At 55.2% G+C, this 24,831-nt stretch overlaps 9 protein-coding genes across 9 annotated transcripts; 8 read left to right on the top strand and 1 right to left on the bottom strand.

The window, feature by feature from the left end:
• Positions 1-64: 64 nt before the first annotated feature.
• BGZ61DRAFT_343271 (Decaprenyl diphosphate synthase-like protein) lies at positions 65-1,281 on the top strand (the record flags this gene model as incomplete). Its single annotated transcript, XM_046239580.1, has 3 exons — positions 65-286; positions 342-601; positions 654-1,281. The coding sequence occupies 3 exons, from the start codon at positions 65-67 to the stop codon at positions 1,279-1,281; spliced, it is 1,110 nt and encodes a 369-aa protein (XP_046109905.1).
• Positions 1,282-1,820: 539 nt separating this feature from the next.
• BGZ61DRAFT_584939 (uncharacterized protein) lies at positions 1,821-4,592 on the top strand. The gene is made up of 3 exons (XM_046256379.1): positions 1,821-3,279; positions 3,340-4,151; positions 4,207-4,592. The coding sequence occupies exons 1-3, from the start codon at positions 2,090-2,092 to the stop codon at positions 4,272-4,274; spliced, it is 2,070 nt and encodes a 689-aa protein (XP_046109904.1). The 5' UTR covers positions 1,821-2,089; the 3' UTR covers positions 4,275-4,592.
• Positions 4,593-6,517: 1,925 nt separating this feature from the next.
• Positions 6,518-7,333, top strand: BGZ61DRAFT_135328 (uncharacterized protein). The gene is made up of 2 exons (XM_046237210.1): positions 6,518-6,662; positions 6,728-7,333. Exons 1-2 carry the CDS (start codon positions 6,649-6,651, stop codon positions 7,188-7,190), a joined length of 477 nt encoding a protein of 158 aa, XP_046109903.1. The 5' UTR covers positions 6,518-6,648; the 3' UTR covers positions 7,191-7,333.
• Positions 7,334-8,507: 1,174 nt separating this feature from the next.
• BGZ61DRAFT_135315 (uncharacterized protein) lies at positions 8,508-9,537 on the top strand. The gene is made up of 2 exons (XM_046237209.1): positions 8,508-8,557; positions 8,609-9,537. Exon 2 carries the CDS (start codon positions 8,756-8,758, stop codon positions 9,245-9,247), a length of 492 nt encoding a protein of 163 aa, XP_046109902.1. The 5' UTR covers positions 8,508-8,557; positions 8,609-8,755; the 3' UTR covers positions 9,248-9,537.
• Positions 9,538-9,576: 39 nt separating this feature from the next.
• Positions 9,577-11,402, top strand: BGZ61DRAFT_343621 (uncharacterized protein; the record flags this gene model as incomplete). The annotated part of the gene is made up of 2 exons (XM_046239616.1): positions 9,577-9,994; positions 10,063-11,402. The coding sequence occupies 2 exons, from the start codon at positions 9,577-9,579 to the stop codon at positions 11,400-11,402; spliced, it is 1,758 nt and encodes a 585-aa protein (XP_046109901.1).
• Positions 11,403-12,105: 703 nt separating this feature from the next.
• Positions 12,106-15,055, top strand: BGZ61DRAFT_443730 (V-type ATPase, V0 complex, 116kDa subunit family). The gene is made up of 5 exons (XM_046244911.1): positions 12,106-12,282; positions 12,345-12,423; positions 12,476-14,491; positions 14,544-14,723; positions 14,779-15,055. Exons 1-5 carry the CDS (start codon positions 12,154-12,156, stop codon positions 14,949-14,951), a joined length of 2,577 nt encoding a protein of 858 aa, XP_046109900.1. The 5' UTR covers positions 12,106-12,153; the 3' UTR covers positions 14,952-15,055.
• BGZ61DRAFT_443727 (beta-lactamase-like protein) lies at positions 15,056-18,230 on the bottom strand. The gene is made up of 4 exons (XM_046244910.1): positions 17,889-18,230; positions 17,732-17,829; positions 16,323-17,454; positions 15,056-16,261 (listed from the first exon to the last, which is right to left on the bottom strand). Exons 1-4 carry the CDS (start codon positions 18,039-18,041, stop codon positions 15,152-15,154), a joined length of 2,493 nt encoding a protein of 830 aa, XP_046109899.1. The 5' UTR covers positions 18,042-18,230; the 3' UTR covers positions 15,056-15,151.
• A 125-nt stretch (positions 18,231-18,355) lies between these two features.
• On the top strand, positions 18,356-20,935 carry BGZ61DRAFT_443724 (uncharacterized protein). Its single transcript, XM_046244909.1, has 2 exons — positions 18,356-19,849; positions 19,902-20,935. Exons 1-2 carry the CDS (start codon positions 18,622-18,624, stop codon positions 20,570-20,572), a joined length of 1,899 nt encoding a protein of 632 aa, XP_046109898.1. The 5' UTR covers positions 18,356-18,621; the 3' UTR covers positions 20,573-20,935.
• Positions 20,936-20,998: 63 nt separating this feature from the next.
• Positions 20,999-23,266, top strand: BGZ61DRAFT_443717 (carbon-nitrogen hydrolase). Its single transcript, XM_046244908.1, has 3 exons — positions 20,999-21,476; positions 21,576-21,668; positions 22,066-23,266. The coding sequence occupies exons 1-3, from the start codon at positions 21,465-21,467 to the stop codon at positions 22,831-22,833; spliced, it is 873 nt and encodes a 290-aa protein (XP_046109897.1). The 5' UTR covers positions 20,999-21,464; the 3' UTR covers positions 22,834-23,266.
• The last annotated feature ends 1,565 nt before the right edge of the window (positions 23,267-24,831 follow it).

The raw sequence follows: 24,831 nt of genomic DNA, 5'->3' as shown, positions 1-24,831 counted from the left end.
TCGCATTTTCTTTCCGCAATTGTTCCCAATCCTCTCGCGAATCCCACGCCCACACTCAACCAAGATGTCAGATGCTATATCTTCCTTGCTCCGGAGGGTGATCTTGGAGTCCCCTCCTGGAGAATGGGCCATGAGGCAACTCCGAGAGCTGCTTATTGGCGCCCTCAAGCAAGGCCCCATTCCTCAGCATGTGTCCTTTGAGATGGACGGAAATCGACGATACGCACGAAGCCATCGGATGGAGACCGTGGAAGGCCATCATCGCGGGTTTGAGGCTCTCGCTAGGGTACATGTCATTGATCCCCATGGTCCCCGACACAACGCTGACATATTATGGGCAGATAATGGAGATATGCTACAAATGCGGTGTCAAGGTCGTCACTGTCTACGCGTTCAGCATAGAAAACTTCAACCGCCCGAAGTACGAAGTCGAAGGCCTCATGCAATTAGCAAAGGTCAAGCTCGAGCAGTTGACGAATTACGGCCACATTCTCGACCGTTATGGGGCCCGTGTTCGGGTGCTCGGCCAGCGCGAGATGATTCGAGCAGATGTTCTAGAAGTGGTTGACAAAGCGGTTGCACGAACAAAGCACAACAACAAGTACGAAATGCCGAATCAGAAGAGCCGTGGAACAATTACTGACTCGCAGCAGGGCCGTGCTAAACATCTGCTTCCCTTATACTTCCCGAGCTGAGATGACGACCGCAGTAAAATCGACCGTGCAAGAATTCTTAGCTCCTACTCCACCAAAGGCCACACCTTTCTCGCCCTCCCGAATCAGGCAGAATATTCTATCGAGACAGCTAGATCGTCACGACGGCGGCCTGCCCACCATCCATGATGTCCCCCCGGAGGACTCAGTTAGTCTGGACGAAGACGGAGAAAAGGACTCCAGAGACGGAGACTCCTCGTCACCCACGCTACATCCAGACTCTCCCTCGCCGCGCCTCCGAGCAAGGAACAGCTCTGTCAGCCTCTCGGGGCTTCCAAACCCCGAGACGATTACTGCCGAGACGCTGGATAAGCACATGTACACTGCGAATGACCCGCCTCTTGACATCTTTGTCCGGACCAGCGGCGTTGAGCGCCTGAGTGACTTTATGCTCTGGCAATGCCATCAAGACACCCAAATCTTCTTCATTGATACACTCTGGCCAGACTTCGATCTCCAGCACTTTATTTGGATTTTGCTGGAGTGGCAGTGGCGGCAAAAGCAGAAAGACCGGGATGGTGCGCCGGCGGGAGGACGAGCTGTGAAGACGCGAAGCATGGTCGAATAATCTAGAGCAATGATACACCGGGTTCATCATCGATTCCATGGTCAAGAAATTTATACCCAAGTAACAAGCATTCATTCTATTGTAATTAGGCGCGTTGGCTTTTCGGATGTGGTTGAGGACCGGCTTTATAGCATCTACTGTTCTGGGTATATTAGCAAGGAAGGAACACTCTGTACATTTAGGTATCCTTAGACTAGTCTCGTCTGTATTATATCGACAAGTAAAGACTGAGTTGCTTGATTGGTCCTCATATCCGAATCGTTTCGTACAGCCTGACCTCTGGCTCGGCTTGTTCGAGGCCAATGACGAAATGCGTCCTGGGTTGGCCCTTATCAGATAAGAAAAAACTCCGGGATCGGGAGGCCGGTTTCTCCGGGATGCGGGTCGCCTTGCTGCAGGACCCCCTCTGGTTGGCGCTGATTGGTGCTGAAGAGTGGGAGTGGGTGCCGCTTTGGGGCGCCTGAGGCCGACATGTGCGCTGTTGCGGGTGCTGGCGCCGCTGCGTACACTCCCGCCGCGGTAGTCGAGCGCTCGCTTCCCCAAAATCAAATGGGAGCGAGCCATCTACCTCTGCATGCTGCGTCCTGCTGGCCTCCACCTCTCCCCTCCACGCCCTCCGCGTTTCCTCCGGCAGTTCAATCGTGCGATCGATGCAACATGACCTAGCCTCTTCTCCTACCAGGTCGATTTCACAATTACTCGCCTCCCACCCACCCGAACCAACATCTCGGCTTCCAACCACTTCGTCCCACGCTCGATCAGCTCGACCGAATCCCTCCCAAATCTCAACCGATTTGCTTCGCCCACGATGAAGTCAGCCAAGCCGCCCGCGGCGGAAACACCGTCGCACCGGCGATCGCAGCCCGTTCGACAGACACGAACAAACCCTCCGCGAAGTTCGGCCAGCCTCGGTCGCGCTGGTGGTGGCAGAGACCTTGTTGGTGCAGGATCCCTCAGCGACCAGCCCATCGAGATCTTCCCGGCAATCACCCACTTCGCGGACGCCATTACCGCGCTCCCCAAAGAGATCGTCCGACACTTCACGCTTTTGAAGGAGGTTGACGCCAAACTCTTCGCCCCCGAAGACCAGCTCTTTCGACTCGTCGCTGCTGTCGCCAAGGCACCCCTCCCCGAGCCACGTCCGAACAACGAGGCCTCGAGCAGCATTGCCCCAGCCTCTGCGCCGATGAGCGCCCAGAACAGCTCCAACGGAATTACTATGAGCAACGGTCTGCATCCTGTGCCGTCCGCCGACGACTCTCACAAAGACCTGGTCTTTGACCCTTCCAACCTTCCTCGCCGACACCTGTACCGCCAGACGGCGATCAAGATCCAAGAAATGCTAGTATCGCTTGAAGAAAAGAACCACGTCATCTCTACGGCCAATGAAGCCCTTCAGGCTCAACTCGCCCGCATCGATGATGTCTGGCCACACCTGGAGAGCGAGTTCAGCGACGAGACCAAATGGGGGAGCACCACCCACTGGGCCTATCCAGAAAATCGCACAGGTCGGTCTTCGCAAGCCGACCGCGCGCGACGCGATGGCGCCGCGGCAATCTCAGCAGCGGCGCAGGCCTTAGCTGAGGAGGCGGCAGCTAGAAGCGATGCTCGGAAGCAGGCCGTCCAAGCCAAGAAGGCCTCGAGGAACCAAAACAACAATACCAATAACAACCACGACGATGACTTTGACGACCACGATGGTCGACACAAAGGCGAGAGCAAGAAGTCGCAGGGCAGCAAGTCTCGCAAGACGGCAGAACCCAACAACGTTGGCTTAGGTATCACTACAGCATCTGCTACCCCCAGCAGTAATCCCCCCCCGAAGAGACGCAAAGTGGAAAAGCCGACAAACGGCGCGACAGCGGAACGCGCCATGACAAGCGTTTTTGGACCTACCGCGCCAAAAGCGAAAACAGCAAGCCCCAGAGCCACCCCAGCACCTGAGGGCCCAAAGAAGAGAAAGGCCCTTCCCTCTGGCAGCGGCCAATCGAAGAAGAGGTGTGTTTTGTTCCATCTTCCAATTGCCTAAGGACAGGTATCTAACACGATAATCTTTAGCAGGAACGGGGTAACCCCTTTGCCTCCATCGGCCACTTCATCCCCCGTGCTCACCGAACTGCCCGAGCCGAAACCTGTCGCCGTCCAGCCATCTCCTGTGCCAATCGTAGCGCCGATCCCAGCACCAACGCGGGCGCGCCAGAATTCGATACAGTCGGCCAATCTGGAGAACGGCAAAGCGCGTCCGACTTCTTCAGCATCTAATAAGCCAAACGGCAATCCGACTGCCACGCCCGATCCTAATATCACACTATCGAGTGCCTGGCCACGGTCCGTACCCGAGACCAAGGTGGTGAAGGAACCGACGGTGCCCATCAAGACTGAACCGGCAAAGAAGGAGCCCGAGCGACCAGAGCCGATTGCAGTGCCCGTACCAGCAGTCGCTAAAAAGGAGAACAAGCCTGAGGAGAATGAGCGCAAGAGTGAATCAGTACCTCCAGCGCCTCAGAACTCAACAGTCACAACGAAGAGCGGACGAGCCAGTAAGCCCTCAACGCCAGCTATGGCGTCGTTCCAGGAAGCAGCCCGGTCGCGATCATCACGAAATGCTGAGGGTGCTGGAATCAACAAAAAGACACAGAAGAAAGCGGGTTCTACTATCCATGCTGTTGTTAGCCATCTCGTGGATGAAGATACGAACAGCAGCATGCAGGGTGACGAGGAGGAGGGGGAGATTGATGCGGACGAGCCGACATATTGCTATTGCAACAGTGTCAGTTATGGCGAGATGGTGGCATGCGATGCAGATGGGTGTCCACGAGAATGGTTCCATCTAGAATGTGTTGGCCTCAAAGTTGCTCCCACAACAAAGGGTAAGTGCGGTGCTGAATCCTTCATGGCAAATAGACAGGGGCTAACTGAACACAGCAAAATGGTATTGCGAGGACTGCAAGGAACGCTTGAAAATGGGAGGGAAAAAGGTCAATGGACGATAGCGGTCAGACAATGGGCAAGAACACGAGTCACGGACGAGTCATAATGGTCTCATCGAGAGGTTGACAACCGGTTCCGAACCGGCTCCAACGGCCTAGGCTGGAAAGCGCATGTATATGACAGGCACAGACGGCGTTTCTTTTTGGGAGGACGGTCATACAGTACCGTTTGTTTTTGGCATTTGGCCCGGGCCGGTCGGAGAGACGACTAGGACCTCACGCTTATTAGCTTTTCGTTTTGAGTGATCGGAACAGGGTCCCGAAATGTCTTGAGGGATCCGGCGTGAGACGGCATGTGCGGTGTGTGAGGCGGGAGCGGGGGGTAGCAAGATCCGGGGGAATTGCGGGGGCGGGATGTTCGGGGTCATTTGGGATGTTGGACTAGGCAATAGAAGCACATAGGAACTGTATTAGCGAGCGAAGAAAAGTCACGATACCAATGTTGTGGTGGTTTGGGTGGTGCGTCGGGACTCCGGAGCGTAGGGGGGTCGAGAAAACCGATCACGAGGAGATGATGCAACCCGCTAGGAGCAAAACGTTATGTAATAAGAGGCCAAGGCCGAAGGTGGTTCCAGAGCCTTCTCATTTTGGCTTTGGAGCGAAACGGGAAGTGAAAATGACCAAGCCATTGACCAACGAAAAGTCTTCATTGCTTGGCCTGAGGGGAGACGGGGTTGACACGACGCCATGGATCGTGGCTTGTCTGGGCCGCTAATAGAGACTATGTGTCGTCGAGGACGTGTCTCTGTGGCACTACCGTGTTTGTTGGGGCCCCGGGCCGGGAGGAACGTCAACATGCGGACATACTATGCTAGTAGTACACAGCTTGGGCGAGGCTTGGGAACGGGGAAAGAAAGCTAGGCTGGATGCGAAATGAGGAACGGCCATGGCGGGTGTTGAAGGAGGCCGAAGTCAACTTTGAGAGGGCGAGTTGGCTTTGGCCCACGTTTCGGTCGTATTGGTTATTTTTGCTGCTTTCGTCGGCTTAGGCTCCCGCACCCAGTCACACGGGAATCACACGGACGTCACACTGGAGTCATACGGTGAATTCGGGGAAGTCAGGGAAGTCAGGGAAGTCGAGAGCGATGATCGGAGCATATGCGAGATAAGAACAGACGAGAGTTGAGGGAATGTGGATTCGGAGGAGCGAGGTGACGGCGGAGACAGATAGGTGATACGCACAGCGGCGGCGAGAGGAGCTTTGGGCATGACGTCCAGTGGCCCAGTGGGCAATCCGAAATCCGGGGTAAACGACTGGCCGTGGCATTGGGCAGAGCCCCAGCAGGGGGGTGTGGACGAGAGGGGGTGCGGCGCTTGTTGCAACAGTGGCTTCCTGGGGCAGACAAGGCCCTGCAGCAACGCGATGCACCTAAGGTAGCAAGGGCCCTGGGCAGGTCTCGCTAGTTCCTGAAAGTGCGTAACGCCGGGACTTACAGGAACTGGCTGGAGACGAGAGGACGGGGAGGGGCTGAGTGAAGCGGCGGGAGTCCAGGCGTTCTGTTGAGGTGCCAGAAACACATCATGTGCCCCCTATTGCTCATCTCCCGACGGCGACCTGGAGACGAAATGCGTCGGATTTCGGAAGCTCATGTCCTGTCGATGCGTCATCGACCATTCCGTAGTGGTAAGAGTGGTGGCCAAGGTAGGGCGGTCGGTCACTCATACGTCTAGTCGTATGGGAATCTGGACGTGCCTTCTGAGGGCACGTGCTGGGCTCTGAATCGCATGTTGGATGCTCCAACTCGTATGGTTCGTGGTTTTACTTCGGGTGTGTACTGCCATATTTCGTAGTGCACCCGGGAGACTTTGAAAAGGGGCCAAAAGTGCAGCCACAGGTGGTGCATACATGGAGTCTGCAGCACATGGGACAGCGTTATAATGTCGACCTACATAGCCAAGGTCTCCAAGGTGGACACATCACGAGCAAGGATGCCAAGGCAGGTCTCAAGAACAAGCAATGCTCAGCAGTGTGCTGTAAGTGTCTTAATTTATATCACACAGACAAGTAGTTGGTATTGGTTAAATCGGCGGCCGTGGCAGCCTTTCGGCAATGTCAAACGCCAAAGTTCAAAGCTGGGGTGGCGCGCGCCATTGCGAGGTCCCCTACCTAGATAGCCTCATGCATTTTCTTGGTACTGCGTAGATCCAGTCCAGATAGTTCTTCCCGAATCAAGCATTGTGATCATCTCCTCCACGCCCCGAATCTCAACATGTCACAACTTCGTCCAACCTTGCTGGCCCAGGCCAAAACATCTCCAACCCACTCTTCATCGCCCTTACCCTTAGGTACCCTAAGAGCAGTACATCACCCTTACCCTTACCCTAAGAGCAGTATCCTTAGAGTAGTTTACGATTCATCATTCCCGGCGAATCTGAAATGGATGACCCACGGTTAGCATTCAAAGCCCAACCGGCCAGTCATGTCACTATTGCAAATTTGGCTAACGACGAGCCAGAGATCCTTCTCCCAAGGCCAGCTACGAGGCTGCCCAGGTCCCCCCGCCCGCTCCCTTCTCAAGCTTCCGCGAATTCTACCACACATGTCTAAAGGTGCCGGCAGTCGATGACAGCGGAAATCTCAACCCCGCGCTGCTCTGGCTCGGCCAATATGGCTACTGGGCTCAGTCGCAGAAACTCGGCATTCGTGATACCTGGGGCCTCTTCTCCCCCGGCCACGGTCGTCTTCAAGTGGCGCAGGCCGAGTTGTTCTTCACTTTTCTTTTCATGATCGTTCCAATATGTGTTGGGTGCAATTTGGTCAGCATTGGGGTCTGCATCAAGATGGGTTGGTTTGCCATGCCGGTGGCGTTGACAGCTATTTACGTTGGGGGACTGGTGGCCATTTGGTGTATCATGCTAAATGCAGCATGCCAGAAGCCGGGATATCAATGGAAAGACTGGAAGCTGCGGCAGGATTGAGGTTGGAGGTATCAGCATCGTCGACGCGTTGCCATCCAGCACCAGCGACACTAACTGTCGTTCCTACCTAGGCACCTCAGATAGCTGGGATTAGCTCTCCCGATTTTTTTTTTCACTTTATGCTGAGCCTAAGCTCAAGGAAAAGAAAATGTTCCTCGCAACGACTAGAATTGTTCGAAGCTAAAGGTAAAAGCGGAGGGTGCAAAAGGCGCGCTTGCATCTGTGAAAACCCACCGACGTGCTAGAGAAATCTAGGGCAGACGGCGGTGTCGGGGTACCTTAGCTTTAGGGTGTTTTTTCTTTTTTTTTTCTTCCACGTCCGCCCCGTCTCGGCCTGTAGTGTGAAAATAACCGTCGTGTCCGGCGGCTATGATGTGTGGATGGGCAGTGCTGATCAATCGGGGTTTCTGGGGCGTCGAAGCGGCGACTTCGGCGTGGCCGTCGAAGGATACCGTCGGAGCTGCTGGTCGATCGGGAAGGATGCCGTGCGTAGGTACATGCTAGCCTAAGGTCGGCATGCACCATGGCCGCATAATCAGTCGGCGCCCGAGTCCTCCCGTTGGATATGGCTGAGATTGTGTCTTAAATCTTATTGCAACATATCGCGACCTCAGGTTCCGGAGATGCTTGAATTGAATTGAGACAACGAATCTGTCGAATCGCAGAGCTTGCATTGGACCTTGCTCGTAACCCGGTCACGAGGGATCCTTGGGAAGAAAACAAGGGCTTGCTTCTTTGGATCTCCCCGCTTGCAAGTGAGGGGGCTTGAATTTCTATTACTCTACACCTGCATCTATTACGTTACGTTTCTTGGCCGCGCCGCTGAACGGGGTAGCAGACGGGCAGACGAGGGTGTAGTATGAATTGTGCCGAATGGTGAAAGGTGTGTGTGTGCGTGTGTGTGTGTCTGTCGTTTGAGGAAGCCCATTTCGCGTCATCAGGAATGACTGTAAAAGCCAGAGCTCTGAAAACCCGACCTAACCAATGCTGAGCTGAGGCCGAATGGGCTGGCTGGCTGAGGGAGCGCCCGCTTAGTGCTGCCGCGAAAGAGGCGGAGACGGAGGCGGCGATGACGGCGATGGGGAGGCGAGATCACGGGGCCCTGCAAAATATCCGGACGGAAAAGCAGCAGGCCATGATGGGATTTTCGCACCCACGATTAGCAATAGAATCAGCAGGTTTGGGTCGGCTCTGGACATGCTGCATGCTGTACCTGCTACATCTGAGCCGTCGTGCTGGTTTTTGAAGCGGCAGGGCGGCCGAATGCTGTTGTTCTTGGTGCGCCGGGTTGTTCTCATTACTCAATCCCCAGCGCGTCTCGTCCAATGGAGCCGCGCTGGCCGCCGCTCTACCGAGTCGGGCAGTCAGTCAGTCAGTCCAACAAGCCAACAAGCTAACAAGCTAACAAGCCCTGCGAGGCCGATCCGGCGCTGCCTTGTCAAAAGTCGTCGTCTCTCCCTCTCCTCCTCTTCGCGGCTCGCGCTGGGCCGCTGTCCACTGGCGACTAAACCCTGCTCGGCTCTAATGCGTCGACGGTCCCGGCGTGCAAAGAGCCCCCTGCTCCCATGCGCTCGCCATGGATGATGGCTCCCATGGCTGCCATGACTCCATGCTCCGTGCTCCGTGCTCCATTCTCCATCCCTTCCCCGTGGTGTGTTGCTCACCTGACGGCCCCGAGACGTCCAGTCCGCGATTTCCATTACCCAATATTGTGCGATCCTGAGCTAATGGCCCCGTGCATGCCAGCACGCTCTGCCAACGTCCCTGGTGGCTGGCCCCAGGTGGCGCTTTATCGGGGGCCCGCCTTGACCTTTCGGCTCCTCATGAGTCCTCTCCGTCGCCTTGAGCCGGCTCGGTCGCCGCTCGCCTCTGGTCTTTATATCCAGGGCCAGGGCCCGATGCGCCTGGGGCGTCCTCGACCGTTTCTTCCTTCTTCTCTCCAAACTCTGAACCTCGATTCTAACTTGACAATATCTTTGTTTGACTTTTCCTCTGACCAACAGTCGACTCCGTGCTGGTTCTCCGCCTATTCGGGTTCCCGTTTGTCTCTTACATAACAGTTACGCTTAGGCGGCAGCTAATACAACATCGCCGCTCTTCGTCCCATCCCACCTCGTCGACTCCTACCCACAACTAGGCCGCCCACCAAAACCCTCGCTGCGCTTCGCTGAAACTCACGATATTCGCTGAGCCGGACGAAAACCGACCTGCCTCTCTTCCTCCTTCCCTCCCACCTACCTACCTAGCTGCATCCCTACCTCCCTTCCCCAAAGGGTCGGCCACCGCGCGCTCCTCCTCTCCTCGAGACTCGCACATGGCCGTCCCCCTCAGCCCGACGCACCACGAGGTGCCTCACTTTGACCTTTCTGCTCTGCTCAAGGCCAAGATGTCTCGCCCCGGCTCGCCCAACAGCAGCAGTGACAAGACGGCCCGCTCGTCCTTCTCCTCGGTGCGAGAGAACGACGACGGGCTCGCGCAGACGTTTACGCGTTCCAAAATCTCCTCCTATACCCAAGGGACGGAAGAGGTATTCGATGAATCACCCACTGCTGAGATTGCCCAGCCATCCTTCCAGGCTCCTCTGACGCAGCCTCACAGTCGGCTTCATGGCTTTTGGTATCCTGCGGATAACTTCCGCGGATGGAAGCAGATCCCCATCAAGGGCAAGGCCGCCAGCCGCAGCTGCGAGGACTTGCACAAGCTGTCCATGACATGGAGCTCTCCCGCACCCGTCGTGGCCAAGCCTCTCGATCACTATGCGACCGGAACGTCGCCAATGGAGCGTCTCCCGAGTGAGGTTCTAGGTAAGTTTGCCCGCAGAACTAGGGACCCTGTACCCCTGTCGTTTGGTCCCACGCTGACTTGATTCCAGGTGCCATTATCGATCTTCTCGTCATTGAGATCCCTCCGAACGGCCTCACCACTCGCAACGCCGATTTGATGGCCCTCCTCCTCACCTCGCGCTCTATCCACGCCGCCACGCTCAACACTCTCTACCGACATATCACGATCCCCCACTCGCGCATCTTCCGCAAGTTCCTGAACACCGTCACCGAGTACCCCGCCCTTGCCTCTATCGTGCGGCGCATGGACTTCAGTCACTTCAACCCTTCGACCATCTTTTCGACCGCCAGTGAGCGGGCGCAGACTCGAAATCTGACCTCCGAGACCCTCTTGCAGTGTTTGGAGCTGACCCCATACCTTCAGGAGTTCCTCGCGCAAGAGTATATTGACGAGGATCTTGGTCCCGATGTTCTCAAGAAGTTGTTCTTTGGCATGCCCCGCCTCCAAGCGGTTGATTTCTGCGGTTGCGCTTCGCCCGCCTTCAAGAATTCGTTCCAGAGCCTACTTCAGTCCCCCTGGCCCGAGACTCTTACCCTTACCCGCGTGTCCTTCCATAAGTGCCTAAGCTTGCCCGCATCTGTCTACGAGATGATCCTGCCTCGCCTCGAGCGAGTTACCCACCTTGACCTCGCTGGAACGCGGGTCACGGATCTGGCGCTGCAGAGTATCCCCGAGACTGCGAGACTCACACACTTGAACCTGGCCAAGTGCAGGGAGCTGACTTCTGAGACGGTGGTCAAGTTCATCACTACACACCCCTCTGTCACTCAAAGCCTGGTTGTTCTAAGCCTTGCCACCATTGCGAGTAGCCATCTCTTGCTAGGCAAGGCCGATGTGGACGCCATTCTCCCCCGGCTACCTAGCACCCTGCGATCCCTTAGCTTAAAGGGCAGCAGGATGGACCCCTCCCAAATTCCTCTTCTCACCCCTCTTGTCCAGCAACTGGAGGAGCTCGCTATCGGCCGCGGCCTTGAGCTCGGCGATATCCACAAACTCCTGTACCAGGACCAGCAATGGATCCCCCACAACCTTCGGTATCTCGATATCTCCGACATCGATACCATCATCGGAAGTGCAAATGCACTTCTAGGCCCCGCTTCCGCCCCGCTGCACGTTATCGAACTCGAGGAGCGAGCATACGAGCGAGCCGCCAAGGCCAAGAAGAACCTAGAGAGCGTGGGATGGACTGCCAAGGAGTTTGGTAGTCGCTATTGGCTTGTCCGCATGAACTCGGACGGCACAACTCGGGACAATGGTGCCCGGTGGTGGAAGATGGGCGCCGAGAGCTGGGGCATGAGGAAGATCCCGGTAGCGGAGGCCGACGTCGGAGGCATGTACGGCACCTTTATGTTCGGGCGACGACTCTAAACCCGAGACACACATGATGATGAACGATAAGCAGCATGTCTTTGATCTCTACTCATTTTCATTACGGCGTTATTTGGGCTGGTTTGCTTTCCCCATGTTCGGTCGGTTGCATCGGAATCATATCCTAGGGGGCGCACAGCGTTGAAGAATATTTAGCGAAAAAGTCATTTGATTCAGAAAGCGGTTTGACATATGAAAATGACGGAAGAAAAAAAGTGTACATAAATCAATAATGACTTTGATGAATTGGTCAACTACCTATCTATGGAGCAGCCTTGAACCTGATTTTGAGTGAGGTTATCCGGAGATGTGCATCCGAGACTTTGGACGTTATCAGGACGTAACCCTAGGATGATGTGTCAAGCAAGTGACTGTAACAACCTGAGTCTAGCCAACGACCTGCCTTCGAAAAGTTGTCTTCTTGCACTTCAATTGCACTTCGCATGAGAGGTCGGCGCAAGTTCATTGTCCACTATTCTGGCCATCGATTCTAACTGGTCCATAGCTTATGCACGACAACGCCTGGCTACGTAATTCCGCTTATGTGGCGCTCACACACAGCCGCAAATGGGGCAGTGCGTCGCGCATGCCTTCAGGAGGCCGCGGTGGGTCACACGTGATTTGTCGTTTCGGAACAATTTGCACCCGGCATACCAGTGCTATTGCGACGTAACCGCGATGGCCGTGCCTTGCTCCCTGACAAGCTCCAACACAACGTTCATTCGAGTTCCGGCCCTTCAACAGCTTCACCATGGGTCCCAAACCGGACACCCCGTTCCGCTCGGCGGACATGAGCATGGTCCAGCTCTATGTCTCCAACGAAATCGGTCGCGAAGTCGTTACGGCCCTCGGCGAGCTTGGCCTTTGCCAGTTCCGCGACGTAAGCTCAACCATCATCAAATCCATCAATGCCAGAAGCTAACGCGTTTCTTCTTCATCCAGTTGAACGAGAACGTCAGTGCCTTCCAGCGAACCTTTACCCAAGAGATCCGACGCCTCGACAATGTTGAGCGACAGCTGCGTACGTCATCCGCCAGGCAACCACCAAAAGACTCAATCTGACAATTGCACAGGATACTTCTATGCCCAGATGGAAAAGATTGGCATCCCCCTCCGAAAGCTAGATCTCGATGTCGAGAGGCTCGCATCGCCGTCCACTTCCGAAATCGATGAACTCTCCGAGCGAAGCCAGAAGCTCGAGCAGCGAGTCTCCGCCCTGAACGAGAGCTACGAGACCCTCAAGAAGCGCGAGGGCGATTTGACTGAGTGGCGCTGGGTCCTCCGTGAGGCCGGCAGCTTCTTTGATCGTGCCCATGGAAACGTTGACGAGATCCGAGCTTCGACCGACGACGATGATGCTCCCTTGCTCCAGGACATTGAGCAGCACCACGGAGCTGCTGAGGTTGAGAGATCATTCTCGGGCATGAACATTGGCTTCGTCGCTGGAGTCATTGGTCGAGACAGAGTCGGCGCCTTTGAGCGCATTCTATGGCGAACTCTCCGTGGTAACTTGTACATGAACCAGTCCGAGATTCCCGAGCCGTTGATCGACCCTACCAACAACGAGGCCGTCAACAAGAATGTCTTCGTCATTTTCGCTCACGGCAAAGAGATCCTCGCCAAGATCCGAAAGATTTCCGAGTCCATGGGTGCCGAGGTCTACAACGTCGACGAGAACAGTGACCTCCGACGCGACCAGATCCACGAGGTCAACAACCGACTTAAGGATGTCCAAAACGTTCTTCACAACACCCAGGCGACTCTTCAGGCGGAGCTTAACCAGATCTCGCAATCCCTGTCTGCTTGGATGGTTCTTGTCGCGAAAGAGAAGGCTGTCTACAACGCCCTCAACAACTTCTCCTATGACAGTGCCCGCCGCACTCTCATCGCCGAAGCTTGGTGCCCCACCAACGACCTGCCACTCATCAGGACAACGCTTCAGGATGTGACCAACCGAGCTGGCCTCTCGGTTCCCTCCATCATCAACAAGATCCAGACCAACAAGACACCTCCCACGTACTTGAAGACCAACAAATTCACAGAGGGTTTCCAGACCATTGTCAACGCATATGGTACCGCCACGTACCAGGAGGTTAACCCGGCGATTCCCGTCTTCGTTACCTTCCCTTTCTTGTTCGCCGTCATGTTTGGTGATCTTGGCCACGCCATCATCATGCTTTCCGCCGCCTGCGCAATGATCTACTGGGAGAAGTCGCTGAAGAAGGTCACATTTGAGCTCTTCGCCATGATTTTCTATGGACGATATATTGCCCTCGTCATGGCTGTCTTCTCCGTCTTTACCGGTCTTATCTACAACGATATCTTCTCCAAGTCCATGACTGTATTCCCCAGCGCCTGGGAGTTCCGCAAGCCTGACGGTTGGACCAACGGAACTACTGTCATTGCCACTTTGAACGACGAGGGTTACCGCTACCCCTTCGGTCTGGATTGGGCCTGGCATGGTACTGAGAACGACCTTCTCTTTGGCAACAGTTACAAGATGAAGATGAGTATCATTCTCGGCTGGGCTCACATGACCTACTCGCTTTGCTTCTCGTTCATCAACGCCCGTCACTTCAGGAAGCCCATTGACATCTGGGGTAACTTTGTCCCTGGCATGATCTTCTTCCAGGCCATTTTCGGCTACCTTGTCGTTTGCATAATTTACAAGTGGTCCGTGGATTGGTTCGGTATTGGCGCCCAACCTCCGGGTCTGCTGAACATGCTCATCTACATGTTCTTGCGACCTGGCTTTGTGGACGATCAGTTGTACCCGGGACAGGCAACTGTTCAGATCTGCCTCCTGCTCTTGGCAGTTTGCCAGGTGCCAATCCTGCTCTTCCTCAAGCCCTTCTACCTCAGATGGGAGAACAACCAGGCTCGTGCTCATGGCTACCGTGGCCTAGGTGAGAACTCCCGCGTTAGTGCCCTGGACGGTGATGATGATGAGGGCCAAGGTAACGGCAACGGCCATCACAGCTTTGATGAGGACGGTGAAGGGGTTGCTATGATCTCCCAGAACATCGATGAGGAGCATGAAGAGTTTGAGTTTGGCGAGGTCATGATTCACCAGGTCATCCACACCATCGGTAAGTCTATCCCGAATGACATGGTGCCTTTCCCAAACTGACGACCTTGCAGAGTTCTGTCTTAACTGTGTTTCTCACACTGCCTCGTATCTCCGACTCTGGGCCTTATCCCTAGCACATCAGCAGCTGAGTGTGGTGCTTTGGAACATGACCCTTGGCCCGGCCCTTACGACCCCTGGCGTTGCTGGTGTCATCATGATTGTCATCTGCTTCTACATGTGGTTCTTCCTGAGTAAGTCACCTCCATTTCCATGGCATTTTATCATCACTTCTAACATTTCTTGCAGCGATTGCCATTTTGGTTTGCATGGAGGGTACCAGTGCCATGTTGCACTCTCTCAGATTAGCGTGGGTCGAGTCCTTCTCCAAGTTTGCCGAGTTTTCGGGTTGGCCTTTCGCTCCCTTTTCATTCCATTCTCTGCTGGAAGAGTCAGAGGAGTTGAAGGATTACTTGGGATGATGGGGTATTTGATGGGTTCACGGGAGAATTATCCAGTTGTTATAGTAGACTTTGCAGTCCCTTTTGTTGTATGATAGGTAACACGACGCAACCTTAGAATTACTACTAGCTTGTGCCATAGTCCATTTGCCTCCTGATTTTCGCTCAACCAAATACAAAATAACTGTATTGTGATATGTTTGCCCTTGGCTCCAAACGTTTTAACCCCAAAGAGGAGCGGTCACCTCGACAGCTCGCTCCACCACCGCCCTGACTCTGTCCGCAAAGATCTTGTTGGTACATTCCACCTCGAGGTCCTCCAACCATACTGTCGCAGCCATTCTGTCCACCTTGATTGACACGCCGGGGACGGGAATGCCAATCTTGTGAAGCCGTTCGATCTCCTTGCGCTGCCGCTCTTCGAGCTCCGTATCCGCATCATCGTTCTCAACCTTCATCGCATGCTCATCTTCAGGCTCCTCCTTGGCCTTGGCATCCTCGTCCTTGGCCAGCGGCGGCAGCTTGGGCATCGCGACGGGGGCGACGTTGTCCTGGCCAAACTGGGCCTCGAGGAACCACAGGAGGCGTTCGAGGCGCTCCTCGGGGCTCGGGGTGCGGTGCGGGTTCTTGGCGGGCAGCTCGTGCGAGTGCTTGGCGGATGAACGCTTCACGGCGGCTGGTGAGCTCTCGACGGAGAAGAGGACGGCCATGACGGAGTCAGCGATGCCGTCGTTGAGCATGTTGCCCTCCCACTCGAGCTCGACTTCGCCGTTGGTGCGGTATCGAACGGCCACGCAGCCCATGACAAGGTATGCCGCGACGAGGCTTGCGACCTCTTCATCAGCCTCCTCGGGCTTGATGTTGCCATCGTCCATTTCGGCGTCGTCCCCATTAGACTGGCCATTCTTGCCGTGGCGCATCTCTGGCAGCTCCTCAATAGTGCCGAATGTGCCCTCGAGCGCCCATCGAACGAGGTCCACGCCCGCAGCGCTCAGTGTCAGCCGCTGTTTGCAGGTGATGGTGGTGGTGTTGAGGCCTGCATACTCGCGCAGGTCCTCGGGCGCCATGAGTGAGAGCTTGAAATCGTTCTGGACGAGCACACCGGTAACGAGCGGTGCTGTTCCTACCAAGTCGGAGTCGGCTCCCAGAGGGGGCTGAATGGAAGCGAGCTTGCCGACGACCTTTGCTGTCTTGTCGGCCTTGAATGGGATGCGGAGCTCCTCGCAGTTGCGCGGCGAGAAGACCTTGACCTTTGCGGTTTTGCTAGCATTGAGGGAGAGAAGTTTAGACTTGAGACGCATCATGTTGTGCTGCTCGCCGTGGACGAGAATCTAGCGGAAAGGTCAGCTCTGGTTGGTGCATGGAAGAAGGACAAACGCTTTAGCAACGTACCACAACTGGCGCTGCTACCTCCTCGATGAACTCGCGGTTTTCGACGCCATCAACATGGGCAGCAAAGGAATATTCAGCAACGCTGCACCGTCGCGGGATAAGAACCTTCTCGCCGTCGCCACCAGGTGCTCGGCGAGCGCCGGCCATGCTGCGAGACATGACGGCCTGGATTTGATCGGGCTCCTGCATAATCTGCTTGGCCATGGTGCCCTCGACGCTGTAACCAGTGATAATGACGCCGTTCTTCTCGCTTGGGGCCCATCGTTCCAGCAACTCTCGACTGACACCGTTCTGAAGCATACCAGGACTGGCGAGCATTACACAGCCACCTACATCATCGAAACGATCGAGGTTCTTAAGGGAACGGATATACTTGAAGTCCCAGGGACCACCCTTGCCGGCTCCGTCGCCAGAGGCTTCTGCCTCGGCCATGCGCTCTCGGAACAGGCGCTTGATGTTGTCGTTCATAGCGCCGACGTACGTCTGGTAGACCAGCATACACTTTCGCGCCAGGTTACTGGCATAGTAGATAGGATACCGTTGAAACTCGGCATGCTTGCCCCAGTACTCGTCAAGAATGAGCAGCAGCTCCTGAGCTCGTCCCAGCGCGAACACGGGCATGAGAACGCGACCTCCACGGTTGAGAATGGAGGTAATGGACTTCATAAGGGCCTGTTCTCTTTCAAGACGTGGAACGTGCGAGGCAATGCCGTAGGTCGACTCTGTAATGAGGACATCAATCTTGACGCCTTTAGGGACCTCGGCGGAAACAAGATGTCGATCCTGTTCACGAGAGTAATCGCCAGTGAAGAAGATGTTGAGACCGGCGATCTCGATGAGGAACATGGCCGCTCCGAGCACATGGCCGGCAGGGTAGGGAGTAATTCGGATGGAGGAAATGGTATGGGTAGTATGATAGTCGATAGCTTCAATCTGGGGGAAAGTGTTCAGATGGTCTTGCTCCGTATAAACGGGCTGTGAGGTTGGGTTCGAGGATGTGTTGCCCACTCGGACACTATCCTGGATAAGCCACTTGTAAATAGCCTTAGTAGGATGGGTCATGAAGACGCGCCCCCGGAAGTTGGTCTTTGCAAGGACGTACGGCAATGAGGCCGCGTGGTCGACGTGGAAACTATTGCTGGTTAGCCATACTACTATCGGGGGAATGCGTGGCTGGAGGCTTGACGGTTGGTTTCAAGGACAGGACGGCATCACAGGGCGACAAGCAGGGACGTCGGTAAATGGGGAAGACTGTATTGTATTCATCTGGCATACGGGATGGAAAGATATCACACGAGCAATGGCTCTGAACAGGGACAGCACAGTCCGTCCCATCACAAGATCACCAATGTTGTCCACCGCCCTGTCCTGCCTGTATCATCGAAGGGGAGGAAGGAGGGTGCGCTTACTGGCTGATGAGGAGCACGTCGACAGTGCTGAGATCAAAGTCGTCGTAGAACGGCAGCGCGGCAAGACCATCATAGGCGGGATGCTGGCCGGCGTCGAGCTGGTAATGGCGATTAGACAGGTTCGTCGCAGAAGCTTGAATGCATCGCGGCGGCTTACCATGACCGTCTTTCCCTTGTACTGAATGATGTGGCATGATCGCCCGACTTCGTTGCCGCCTCCCAGGCAAAGGAACATGAGCTCGTCGGACGGATCTACAGGCTCCTCCGTGACCGCCGCGTTCATCGCGGCCGCCTTTCGCTTGGACGCCATGGTCGCGACTTGGTGTTGCGCTACTGCTCACATCAGTAGAGAAAAAATCACTGAAATGTTAGTTCAGCAGTCCCTTGGACCGCGCGCGAAAGAATCTGAACCTTTGCGCAATGCGACGAGCAGCAATGCACGTGAAGGGATAGAGGTTCGCGCTACAATGAGGCTAGGTACCCATCTGTGGTTGAAAAGGTAAACGCGTAGAGCGCGGGTAATTCTCGGCGTGCACTGTTCCGGAAGGGGGCGGCTCAAAGTCACGTGACTTTAAAACTACGCGACTCTCGTTTGGGAGTCGAAGCTCTCTCCTTCACGCTCGAGGTCGAGAAGCACCATCTCAATATCGCGACGACATTTTGCGCCTCCATCTCGCGGCGCCCCATCTCCGCTATCCTCTGACGAAGTGTCCTTGCGCGGAACGCATCACCGACTCCCCCGAGAGCACCGCCCAACCTGAGCGCGTCGGATGGGAGGTGCCGCGACTGACGTGACAGGCTTCCCTGCCTGCTGAGCCCACACTCGCTAGCCTCCGGTCCCTCCTCTCTTTCGTCTACGTATCGAGGGATTCTGATTCAAAGCCGTCGCCATGGCTCAGCCTCAGCCGCAAGCGCAGATGCCGCCGCGCGCGTTCTCGCCTCCACAGCACTCTCCCTCGCCGGCCGCGTCGCAGTCGAGCTTTGCGCTTCCACCAAACAAACGAGTTCGCACCGATGGTCCCTCTTCGCAACCCGAGTCGCCATACGCTACATCGCCGTACACTGCCAGCCCCGTGGCCTCTGGTACGCCTCCAGCGGCCGCGGGATCGCCTGCGTACGCGCAAACCCCGGCCCTGCCGGGAGCGTATTCTACGCCGTACACCAACGGACACACTACCCCCGGCCTGAACCTACCAAACGCGCAAACGAACTCGACGCCTCCCATACAACCTCAGCACCACATGCCAGCACCTCTACCTCAATACACAGCGGCCACGATGGCTCCGACCCATACCCCGGCAGTTGCTCCATCTCCAGGACCTGGCGTTATGGGACCTCCACAGCGACCGGCTGAACGGCCGACTAAAGATTACGAATACGATGTTACCGATTCTCTCGCCGGCACCGGTATCGATCTTCGGGCTGAGGAGCAGTACATGAACGACCTGTACTCGAATAACTTCGATGCCAGCGATGCAAGGACGGGGTTCGCACACAATCCCCCTGGGCCTAAGTCCGCATTTTATGGTGCTGGACCTGCAAATCAGCCCGCTCAAGCCACGACGGATCAGGCTCAAAACCAATTTGCGGTCCAGGAAGCTGAAAGGGCTTGGTCGGAGTCATCGATGCGGCTTGCGGTACAAAGGACCCAAGAGATCAATGACCCCTTCCTGTTAGTAGCCATGTTGCACCGCCGTGCGGAAAGGATAGCGAGAGAGCATCATCTCGGGCTTAATCTTGATCTCAAGAATAACAGCCAGACAATGGGGAAGATGAGGCTTCCAGAGCAGTTCCCCCAGCCGCGGGTCAATGTCAAGGTCACACCGGGTCCGGACTCAACAATGGTTAGCACCACGGGTTCCTACATTCCCCAAGACGCATATCTGGTCGACCAACTTGCCTTGATGTCGATAGCGACAAAGCAGAGGCTGCGCGAGCTTGTCGAAGACGCCAGCGTAATCGCGACCACTCGCCAGAAAACGTCACATGGCGATGTTCCCGATGATTGGGCTCCTGCCGCAGCACCGATGAATGCCGAACCCCTGGGGCTTGTGGAAGATGCTCAAAACGGAGAAGTAGCGGATGGTGTTGACGGGGACCGCTCGAATTCATTAAAGCGTGAGTTTATACATTTGGGTCAGGGTGCTTCCAAATATGCTCACATTCACAGGTTCAATCGACGCAGCCGGTCTAGGAAATGGTATACCACCTGCAAAGTTGCCCAAGATCTCGTCATACATGACGGTCACGATGCGTGAGTTGGCGCGACAAGAACGCGAGTGGGAAGAGGCACGATTACGAAAGCGCCAGAAACGCAAAGATGGCATCCCAGACTCGGGGACCACAACCTCGCGTGCTGGTAGTGTGGCGCCTGGTACACCGGGTTCTGTTGCGCCGGAGCCAGAGAAAGCCCTAACCAAGAAGGAGATGAAAAAGAACCAAGCGATGAAGGCTGCCGAGGCCAACAGTCACGCAAACCAGAACATAACGAGTAGCATGTTCGCCGGGCTAGGAGGCAAGGGTGGTCTTTTTGGCAAGAAGAAGACGGGCAAGACGTACGACTGGATGAATGTGGGACGTGGAGGAAGTGGTACCAGCACGCCCACCAAGAACGCACCTGGCCCAGGCAAAGGAGCTGGAGGTCCGGGTAGTGCTCCGGGGCCGGGAATCCTTGCTATGACTACGGAAGGCCGAAACCGACTCGGTACGTGGAGAGAAGACAAGGAGAAGGGCAGGAATATCCAGTTGCGGGACTGGGTCACAGTGCTAGAGCGAGACGGCCGGGAACACCGAGCCCTCCAAAGGGCATACATGCACCTGGACGCATCAAACCCCAAATAAAATAAGTTGGAATGGCGAGTAATGGAAGACTGGGAACAGGAAATGGGGAACGGGGAACAGGTGGGCATCAGGGCTAAGAAAGAGGGGAGATACCCTGCGCCGTGTATGTTTTGTGAGATTTTACTTAGCCCGGCGTTATCTTAAGGCATAGGGAAAGGCATGTTTGGGCATTGCCAGCTGCAACCGAATCAGGATGCAGGATGAATGCTCGGAGGGGGAAGACTGACGGAGAGGGAGACAAGCCACGCTGAAGCGTTGCATTGACTTGTGTAGTATTTCTGAACTTGGGAAGCGGAGATGGGCCAATGCCAGGCCAAAGGATGAAGAAGCAGATAGGGAAAGAGAACAAAAAATCCTCACATGCATCCAGACCATCCAGACCATTCCCTGTGGCAACCAAAACATTCCTAGGGTGTGCGCCTTGATGCCTTACGACGCGACGCGACGTGGGTGAGTAGTCAATTGTCTGAGAATGTGAGAATGCGCGAGTGCGCGGTGCGGGAGTACCTGTTGATTGAGAGAACAAAGGCGATTACTTAGTTGACTCGAGGAAGGAAAGCCTCGCTTTGTTGGCGTTTAAAAGTGGGACTATGGCGGCATACGTTCCCCTCCCTTCTTTATCTCAACACCGAAGAGGCTTGCTCTTACACTTTTCAAGCTAACTTCCGCCGACAACAAGCGAGTTACAACGCTGAGAGAAACAATCGACCGGATCTAACCCGGTGAATCACGCCCCCGCGTTCCTCGCTGCGCTGTGGATCTTGTGAGAGTCAGGAGGGTCTGAGCAACACCTTACCAAGGGAGACGAAAGCCACGGCGTCACAGATCGAGATCTCGTACCCGCCGGGAAGACCCATCTCGCCATAATCAACTGAGACAGTACGGTGTCACCATGGCTATTGCGGTAAGCGCAAGCGCACACACCCCTTCTTTGATCGAGGCGAAAGAGACCCGTCCGATCAGTTCTCAGTTTGGCTGACTCGAATGTGGGGATGCGAGACAGGCAGTCGGCCAGATCTGCGCCACAGCATCAATCAAGGGAAATCTGGATCAATGTGCGAGACTTGTAGGAAGGGCGGCAGCAGGAGGAGCTAAGGTACGTAAGCTCATGAGGCCATGTGATGGTTGCTGGTGTTGAGAGCTTCTGTATGGGAGGGGCGGGTGACCTAAGGGAATGCCGGAACGAGCAACTGTTCAGGACAAGTGTCTACCGAAACAAGAAGCTCAACAACAAACGCGGTCACACCTGAGATAACATCATCGTCTCAAGTGGGCGGATGCGAAGAGGTCTGTGAGCTTTCGAGAGTCGAGACGCGGTGAATACTTCCGTGAGACATGGACAGGGCCGACTTGATGACACTCAATGAGACTATACGCCCCCCCTCGATCTCTCAACCCGCAGATACCCCTCTGTCTTGCTGGTCCAGAACGGCGATACCTCGCTCTCTGCGTCCAAAATTGCTGTTCACACAGTATACTTACGGGGCGCCCAGATTCTCTTCCTGCCTGAAGCATCCGACTACATCGCCCTCAACGCCCAGGCCTCGCTGGACCTTGCGGAGTCGCAGTCAACCTCTCCCTTCGTGGCGGGACTTCAAGATGCCGCGCGTACGCACGGCATCGCCGTCCACGTGGGTATCCATCATCGCCCTGCTGCAGGTAGCAAGTTGCTGAACCGGAACCTGTACATCGACGCCAAGGGCGAGATCAACGATGCGGCAACGTATGACAAACTTCACGTATTTGACTACGGGTCTCTGAAAGAGAGCGCAACGGTCCAGCCTGGACCGTCACTAACAGCACCGTTCGAGTCCCCGGTCGGCCGCATCGGCAGCCTCATCTGCTTTGATCTGCGGTTCCCGGAGGCGGCTCTGGCTCTGGCTCAACCCGGTGCGAACAGTGCTTGGGCACAACGACCGGCGCAGATTTTGACGTACCCAAGCGCGTTTACACTACGAACTGGAGTGGCGCATTGGGAGGTTCTACTCAGAGCGCGAGCGATTGAGACGCAGAGCTGGGTAATTGCCGCGGCGCAAGTAGGGTTACACAATGAGAAGCGGGCGAGCTACGGCCACAGCATCGTCGTGGATCCCTGGGGCAAAGTAATGCTTCAACTCAAGGGTGTAGTCGATGCAAAGACGGCGGGGGTCCCAGAGGGCACCGCCGAGGACGGTGCGGTGGAGGAGTTGGGTTTCGTCGACATTGACCTTGGGCAGTGGGAGCGGATCCGGAGTGAGATGCCGCTGAAGCGAAGGACGTAAGTGTTGCGTTGCTTTCTTTTGTTGTATTATTTCTTGTTTGGTTGCTTGTCTCTGATTGACGTATCTCATTATTGCTTGCTTTTTTTCCTGTTGTCTCTGCCATGTTTCGGCATATCTGTGTCGCTATTGGATCGACCATCAAAATGGCTTGCTTGCTAACAGGATACAGCGACGTCTACCCCGAGCTCACCCCCACCATTTCATCTTCAATTTTGGAGAGCTGATAAGACTATAAGGGAGTGGCATGGGGTTGAATCTCATAGCGCACATGTTGTCAATAGAGCATAGATCGGTATTGTAGAGTTGTGTTGCTATCTGTGCGCACTAGACATTGACAGTTATCAACGAACTTGCTAAATAGGCGTCTAGGAAATTATCAAAAATTCAACAATAAAGATCAAATGCTACTGATTTCATGAGACATACTCATTCGAGCCTTTTTACTTCTTTTAATGTGTCTTTCCGTCCTATCTGCTAGCTCTTCTGTGTCATCTCCTATTGGTACAATGGAGCAGACATCCATACTGTAGGGTCACGCTGTGCAGCCGCAATATCAGCAAACAACACGCCCAACCACACCTGATGAACTGGTCAATATTACAGCTCCCACCCTTTCAGGCTGGGTTGCAACCAACAGGATGCCGTGCCGTCGCCAATTTGATGTTTACTCACTTATCAATTATTGACTTAACTTAACTCAACACCTCTTCGCCTCTTCAACTCAATGACTAATTCAGAGTGCCAACCCGCAACGCCACCACATCGCACGTCGAGCTGACCAGCCACTTTTATCGTCCCTGCTGCCGTGGGAATAAGACTACGGTACGCCGCGCTCCTTCCAGTGGGGGGTTGACACACGCGTACCATATTATGGAACTACATAGGAGACGGAGTAGTGTTCGATACGCGGTGGCCTGGGAGGTGACTGAGTACCGGGTTGTCGGGACGCAAAACAGGGACCCTGCGGGAGCGGTGACGAATGGATACGTACTCCATACGAATACCAGAGGAGCGGTAGAACAGGCATGCGGGTATCGACTCCATCTGGAAGGGCTCAAGAGAGCGCCCGAGGAGGCAGGCAGGTGAGCCTTCGTACTCGGCGATCATCAGCTCGGTTAAGCTTCGACTGGGGGCTGACAGGATCGAGAGAGTTCCAGACGAGGAAGCCCTGGGCGACCCATACCCATGGGCATGGTTCTGGTTTTGCTTTTTGCCTTTTCTCTATGAGCTATGACCTGTTACTAGAAGTTTTCGTTTTTTCTTTCTTCTTCCCTTATCCTTCCCTGATGGGGGTTGGTTTTGCGCAATGTTGCATGGGATCCCGGTTTTGTCTATGGCTATGGGGAGGGAAAAGTTTGTCTTTGCCTGCCGTGTGATGGTGCCACATAGGGCAGTAGAGTACGAAGTAAAGAAAGTGTAAGTACGCCGTAAGCCCTACTTATTCCTCGGTGACTTATTCCTCGGTGGTAGCTATCGAAAGGGCCGATGCAATTCAAACAAGAATCCACATCGACGGCCGTTCCGGGGAAAACAACGCCGGCGTTGGTCCGCCGTTGGTCCGCCGTCTCATCATGTCTCAGAGCGGATGATGGTCCCCCGGCAAACGGCGATGAACCGACATGTCGGCGACACGGTGCGGAGCTCCCTCTCCCCAGGTACTCGGCTGGAGGAGAAAGGAAGAAGAAAAAAAAAGGGTACCTGCTAGGGTTCCCGGGTTCCGCATCCGCCTCCTCGGTGCGGATATTAGTTGGGATGAAGAAAAGCGGTTGAGCTAGCTATCCCGGAGCATGGAGCCGTACCGACGGGGAGGGAGGAATGCTTGTCGACGGCATCGCACCCTGGCGTTACGCGCGAGGCCAGCGCCGGGGAGGTACCGTAGTGGTTGACCCGAGTTGCTGGGTAACTGGCCAGTGTGTTGGCTTGTGGCCTAGCGGGTAACCTATGTACAAATCTATCAATCAATCCGGCAATCAGTTGGGCGCGAGCAGTGATAACGGT

Source organism: Ilyonectria robusta (assembly GCF_021365365.1).
Source record: "Ilyonectria robusta strain PMI_751 chromosome Unknown BGZ61scaffold_3, whole genome shotgun sequence".
Classification (NCBI taxonomy): Eukaryota; Fungi; Ascomycota; class Sordariomycetes; order Hypocreales; family Nectriaceae; genus Ilyonectria; species Ilyonectria robusta.
This window is presented reverse-complemented; position numbering and strand designations above follow the sequence as displayed.